The sequence below is a fragment of the Festucalex cinctus genome, chromosome 20 (assembly GCF_051991245.1).
Source record: "Festucalex cinctus isolate MCC-2025b chromosome 20, RoL_Fcin_1.0, whole genome shotgun sequence".
In the NCBI taxonomy this organism is placed as follows: domain Eukaryota; kingdom Metazoa; phylum Chordata; class Actinopteri; order Syngnathiformes; family Syngnathidae; genus Festucalex; species Festucalex cinctus.
Genome location: NC_135430.1, coordinates 3,828,975 through 3,835,611, shown reverse-complemented (window position 1 = coordinate 3,835,611; position 6,637 = coordinate 3,828,975). Strand labels below are relative to the sequence as shown.

The 6,637-nt window shown below is 37.0% G+C and overlaps 1 protein-coding gene across 1 annotated transcript in view; it reads right to left on the bottom strand.

Moving 5' to 3' along the window:
* Positions 1–6,637, bottom strand: part of med1l (mediator complex subunit 1-like) — a 32,225-nt gene that overhangs the window by 1,628 nt on the left and 23,960 nt on the right. The window contains exons 12-16 of the mRNA XM_077508501.1: positions 4,348–4,460; positions 2,039–2,228; positions 1,848–1,952; positions 1,652–1,754; positions 706–987 (exon numbers count right to left, since the gene is read on the bottom strand). Coding sequence (XP_077364627.1) covers positions 792–987; positions 1,652–1,754; positions 1,848–1,952; positions 2,039–2,228; positions 4,348–4,460 — 707 coding nt within the window. The 3' untranslated portion in view covers positions 706–791. The remainder of the gene's footprint in view (positions 1–705; positions 988–1,651; positions 1,755–1,847; positions 1,953–2,038; positions 2,229–4,347; positions 4,461–6,637) is intronic.

Genomic DNA, 6,637 nt, shown 5'->3' with positions numbered 1-6,637 from the left:
ATTTTGTCTAGAATTAATTTGATACTTTCATTATTTTTCATGTACAATTAGTACCTTTAAAAACACATTTTGCAATTTGCTGTCGACTGAAAATGACATCACGTGCTCAGGTAACAACCATTCACAGCTCACCTGTTTTCTAGGTTTGGTCATGTCTGTGATTGGTTACCTGAGCCCTTGTATTGTCATTTTCAGTCGACAGCAACACACACAAAAACACAATGTGTTTTTAAAGGTACTAATTGGACATGAAAAATAATTAAATATCAAATTTATTATAGGCCAAATAATGTTTGACTACCAAAAATAGCTAAATAAGTAAAGTATCCCTTTAAAGTGGCAAATTTGTGAGGAAAAAAAACTCGGAAATTTGCCATTTTAAAGTGGCAAATTTACGTTTCTAAACAGGTACATGTTAAATAACGCAATAATATCAATATCGCTATATTCAGCAACTATCGCATATTACTCCATGACGTCATTATCGAATATGTTCAACATTTAATACAGGCCCTGACCAGGAAGCCAGGAGAGAAAAAAAATAAATAAATAAATAAAAAATAAAATAAAAAAAAGACTCTTGAATGTCACACCAAGTCATCTTTACGAGAGACTCGATAATCGGACCTCTGCCGATTTTGATCCGAGTGGGTAAACGAGGTCAAAATGATTTAAAGTGTATGTGTGTGCTGGTTTGGCATCTACCCAAAAGTGGAGCCAGCGAAAATAGATGATGATGATGTTTATTGATCATTGAAAATAAACTGGGTTAAGATGGAGTCAGAATCCAGTCAGTCCGTCAGTGGTGGCAAATGGGCCTCAGCGGCACCACCGGGACTGGCGTGGGTGGAGCTTTTCTCCAGCGCACTTTGGGAAAGGAGTGAGGACGAAGCAGCGTCTTCTGTGGGTACGCGCAGGTCAGACGAGGACTCGGCCCGTGGCATCTTTTCCAGTAACGCTTGGAGGCCGACAGGAATTGACATGCACCTGCAACAAAAGCATCTCAAAGTCAACTCATATTTCATGCTTTTTTTTTTTTTTTTTTTGGGTGCTCGGTTCCAAAACCACAAGTCAAAAATGTTTGCTTCATTCCAGGGATAGGAATCTTTCACTGACTCACGATTCCATTCACAATCGATTCAAAATGATTTGATTGACAGTGATTTCTGCTTCAACTTATAGATGAGCAAATAATGGCCATGATTTATTCCAGTCTGACTCGTTAATGCTAATTAGCGCGCTACTTGCGGCACTTTTATCCTTCTAAAGAAGAGCTATTCATACAAAACGCTTCATGAATGTATACAGAGAAGAATCTTAACATAACTCACCGGCATAAAAAAATAATATTTTTTTTTTCAACATTTTATGCTAAAATCCAGCATTCCATTTAAAAAAATAAAATAAAAAATAAAAAATACAAAACAAAAACATTATGCTAATATCCAGCATTCTGTTTAAAAAAAAATAGACAAACAAAAAAATTTTATGCTAAAATTCAGCATTCCGTTAAAAAAAAAAAATGGACAAAACAAACATTTTATGCTAAAAATCTAGCAGCATTCCATTTTAAAAAATAGACAAAAACATTTTATGCTAAAATCCAGCATTCCATTAAAAAACAAACAAACAAACAAACAAAAAAGAAGACCTCTTGATGATGCCGGCGACGTTGTCCTCCAGGGCGGAAGCTCCAATCTCCGCTCCAAATAATCTGCATGTAATCTGCTGACAACCTGGAATGCTCACCAGCACTGTCAACAAAACACAAAAATGTATTGATCCAAACAATCTCTATGAAGATTTTTTTGGGGTGGTCACAAAACGAAACGAAAGGAAGAGCTGACAGGTGGCAAGTGAGTCTTTGTCCGGCCGCTGGAAGGTGACGGAGAAGCCGAAGCCGACGACGTCATCTTCGGGACGCACCTCAAAATGTCGAGCGCAATCTGAAACTTAAAAAAAAAAAAAAAAAACACAAATCGACTTGATGACCTCCACCAAGGAGATGTTGCGCAATCCTGCCTGCCTATTTATCTACCTGGATGTGGAGACATGCAGCTTCTCAGCAAGGTGTTGACAGCGCACTGATGCCGCAGCACCTCCACCATGTGTGGCAGGTGGGCGGGGTGGGTGAAGGGGACGGCGTCCATCACGGCGCCCGCGTGACGGGACGCCGCCCACGCCTCGCCGGGAAACACGTACGTGTGACTTGCGTCACCGCCAACAGGCTGGACACAAAAAAAAAAAAAAAAAAAAACATACGTGGACAGTCAGTCGAAGCGAGTTTAAATCGGCGGGCGGGGAGACGTTCAGTCTTATTATTATAGTTTTGGAAGCTTTCATTTTGATTTTTTTTTTAATGTAGTTAGTTTTAGTTTTAAGGTGGTTCTGTTGTTATTTAATAGTTAGTTTTAGTATTAGTTTTAGTTTTTTTTTTTGTTTTGTTTTTTTTTAAATCACCAATTGACTTGACCTTTGACCTTTCGTTTGAGTGGCTATTTTGTTGGTGCCTGACAGAGTTTGAGCAGATTGCTGATTGGTCAATAAATTTGCAATAAGAGAGAATGTTGCAAAAGGTTTGAGAAATACAGAGTTGATGTTATTGTATGTAGCCGCCATCTACTTGACTTTCAATCAGGGTTATTTATAGTTTTGCAATTTTCATTTGAGTTAGCTTTTATTTCATTTTGAGTTTTGTTTTCTATTTTTATTACTGTTCAGGGTGCTTCTGTTACCCGGGATTTACACCGGCTGCGGTGCGGTGCGTCTTGACTGTGTGCTCCGGACGCGTCAATTTTTTGGCCAATCCACACCGGCTCCGCACAGCTGCGGTCCGGCAGCTCCGTCGCCGACCACTTCCCGCCGTGTCTCGCGTGACCGCGCGCGATCATGTGGCATTAAAAACAACGACAAACACACAGAAAGTCTGTGCTCAACAGAGAAGCAGAAAGAGAGGTGGACTTTCATTATTTTGTGGCTTTCCACCTCCAATATAAACCTCTTCTCACCCATGTTCGCCGGTGTCTAAACCGTGAATGAGCCCCTCGCACGTTAACTCCAGGCCCGGCTACGCCCACATCACGTTTTGCTAACATGCTTGCGAAATAGTAGCTGGCGAGTGTTTTATCTTGAAAGGTAACAGGAAATTTATTTTGAAACTGCGTCGGGCTTCTTGTCCCGCTCGATGTGTTTTGTGCTAGCTTGCCATTTGCCGGAGGCCTACCGCTGCGGCGTCCGGCAAAAATAGAAAATAGGTCTATCCTTGTGGAAGGGCTGCGGCACGCCGCAGCTGAGACGCAGTCGACACACAACGCACCCGCAAGCGGTGTAAACTGCACCATTCGAATGAATGGAATCTAAATCGCTTGCGTCGCCGGAACGCACCGCAACCGCACCGCAACCGCATCCGGTGTAAACCCGGGGTAAATCCCGGGTTAGTTTTTTTAGTTTTAGTCATTTAATAACAGCTTCATTTTAATTCATTTCAGTATTTTTATTATTTTATTTTTTTAATTAAACGTGTGGTACTTGGGTGCAATATTAAAAAACAAACAACAGCATGGGAGTGATGTCATCTTTTAGTGCTTTTCTATTGGCTGCTCTGGATGACGTCACTTCGGTGTGACACACTTTCAAACTTTTGTTTTTAATTTGCTGTAAGACATACAAACATGGCAACAATCAAACAAACGTCCTTGTTCCGGTCTGGCAATTTTTATTTTATTTTTTTATTCTGGCAACTTTTATTTCTTTTCTCCCCTTTTCCTTTACTGTTATCGTGAAATTGTTGTGTGATGATAATTGTTTGTTTAATATTTGCCATGTTTGGCTTTTGATATCAATTTGTTAAAGCAATTAAAAAAAAAAAAAAAAAAAAGGCCTTGTTCCGGTTAATATCAAAATAAATCGATTTAAAATCATCCCAAAATGCTAATTACCAATGACTAAAACGAAGCATTTTTGCTATTATTATAGTTAGTTTTGTAAACATAAAATGTAGTTTCAGTTATTTTTTGTTTTCTTAAAAAAACAAAAACAAAAACAAAAAAAAACATTTGTTTTTACTGTATTTCGTTAACGAAATTGTTTTGTGAATTTTTGTTTTATCGTTAGTTTAATGAACTAAAGTAATCTTGGCTGGCATCGGTCCCAAATGTTGTCAAGTTGCCATTTTTCCATGTGTGAGAGTCATATTTTATTTTGAGCAATGAAAATGCAGAGACGGTCCTTGGCTTCTTTGCCAATGTTATAAAAGTGGAAGAAAGGTCATGTTGTGATTTTGGATTGACAGGAATCAAAAACGCGCAAAGCAAAAGCAAGGCCATCAAAAGTGTCGACTTTCCATACCAGAGTGAAAAAAGCGTCCAGCTCAACTTCAGGACTGCAGTCACTTTTGGAATCTTGAGCCAGAAGATTGCCAAATTGCGCCCACTGCAGGTCCACATCCGGTACTGCAACTCCTGGTGGGAAAACAAATTCAGCCAAGGACATTTATGGTAATCCATATTGGTCAAATCCATCTAAATTCATTCACTCCCAGCCATTTTCATGGAAGCATTTTGACACTTCTATTGCTATAAAAATGAAAACTTTTAAAAGCAAAAAACTACCGAAGGAAAGATGAAAGTTTCTTCTTTCATTGAGAAAAAAAAATAATAATCTTTTTCCCGCTTTGCAGCAATTAGCATTAGAATATAGCTAACTTTCATCATTATTCACAAACCTATTTCGAATTGTGAGTAATTGAGCTTTTTTTCAAATATGGCCCTGGTTGATCTCTGATATTCTTCTGCCACCTACTGGCCGTTTGTGTACTAACTACCATTACTTCAACCGTTCTTTGTAGTTGAGAGGCTGCACCAAAGCCTTCTTGCTGTAACATCAAAAACCAACAAAAACTCACAAAAACGTCTTTGGGACACTGGTAACATTCAAAATAGATTTATTAATTTATATATATATATATATATATATATATATATATATATATATATATATATATATATATATATATATATATATATATACACACACATATATATATATATATATATATATATACACACACATATATATATATATATATATATATATATACACACACACATATATATATATATATATATATATACACACACACATATATATATATATATATATACACACACACACACATATATATATATATACACACACACACACATATATATATATATACACACACACACATATATATATATATATATATATATATATATATATATATATATTAGGGGTGTTAAAAAAATCGATTCGGCGATATATCGCGATACTACATCGCGCGATTCTCGAATCGATTCAATAAGGGCAGAATCGATTTTTTTTTTTTTTTTTTTTTTTTTTTTTTTTTTTTTTTTTTAAGGATTCACACCTTGAGCATGGAAGAATGTTATATGAACGGAACATTAAGCCTTAATATTTTATTTTAATGCTGTTCAAACATGAAACAGATTACAACCTCTATAAGACTGAAATTTCAGATAAATAAATAATACATTTTCATATAAATCTTACACTCTCCAAGCTTACTGATTAGTATTTTCTAAATTTGAATGAAAAAAAATCGCAACAATCGACTTATAAATTCGTATCGGGATTAATCGGTATCGAATCGAATCGTGACCTGTGAATCGTGATACGAATCGAATCGTCAGGTACTAGGCAATTCACACCCCTAATATATATCCTAACAACCTGGTGAAGGTGATGGAAGGCACTTCTCAAAAGCATCAGTCAGACACTCTAATGCCATGTTAGTTCCAAAAAAAAAACATGATCGCACTTCCAACCACTAAGTAGGATCATGTTTTTAGAGTCATGTTTTGTTTTTTGTTTTTGCTTCGATGTTGGAACTTTTAAAGAGCTTTATCCAATGTGGAGTTGCAATGTGCTTGCAGGACTTGGCTTGCGATCCTCTGATTAATTGTGTATCATTCACCATAACCACAACTTCAGGAACAGGCCAAATGCTACAGAGAAAAATGTGGAAATTTGAAATTCTTGCTCGATCGGAACACATTGAACACATTTCCAGTATGAGGATGTTGTAATGTAATCGCGCCATGACGTCCCTCTTGTTTGCTACAAGCTCAGTTTCAATGTAAACAAACAACTGCAGTTGCCTAATGGTTGGTGACTAACACACATAGAGAAATTGTCAAACAAAAGGTAATGATGATGAAGCTCTACTTCTGGTATCCCACTGAGCGCTGAACATTTGCAAGTGTTTTCTTCAAGGACTCAAAAGATGTTTGGCAGATGCTTGCCAACAGTTTTAATGGTGGCTAACGGTTTTTCTTTTCTTGGAGATTTAGGACATCCTCAAAATTAGAACATGTTCAAAATGTTCTTGCAACAAGAAAAAACTTTACAACTGTTGGTGGAAATCTGGCAAACGTTTGGTGAACGTGACCTGACGAGAAATCAACATTTGCCATTTTGTACCCTCAGTGGGCTTGGATAAAAACTCATTATATACTGTAGGTATTAGGGGTGTTAAAAAAAAAAATCGATTCGGCGATATATCGCGATACTACATCGCGCGATTCTCGAATCGATTCAATAATCGGCAGAATCTATCTAATCTATCTTTTTTTTT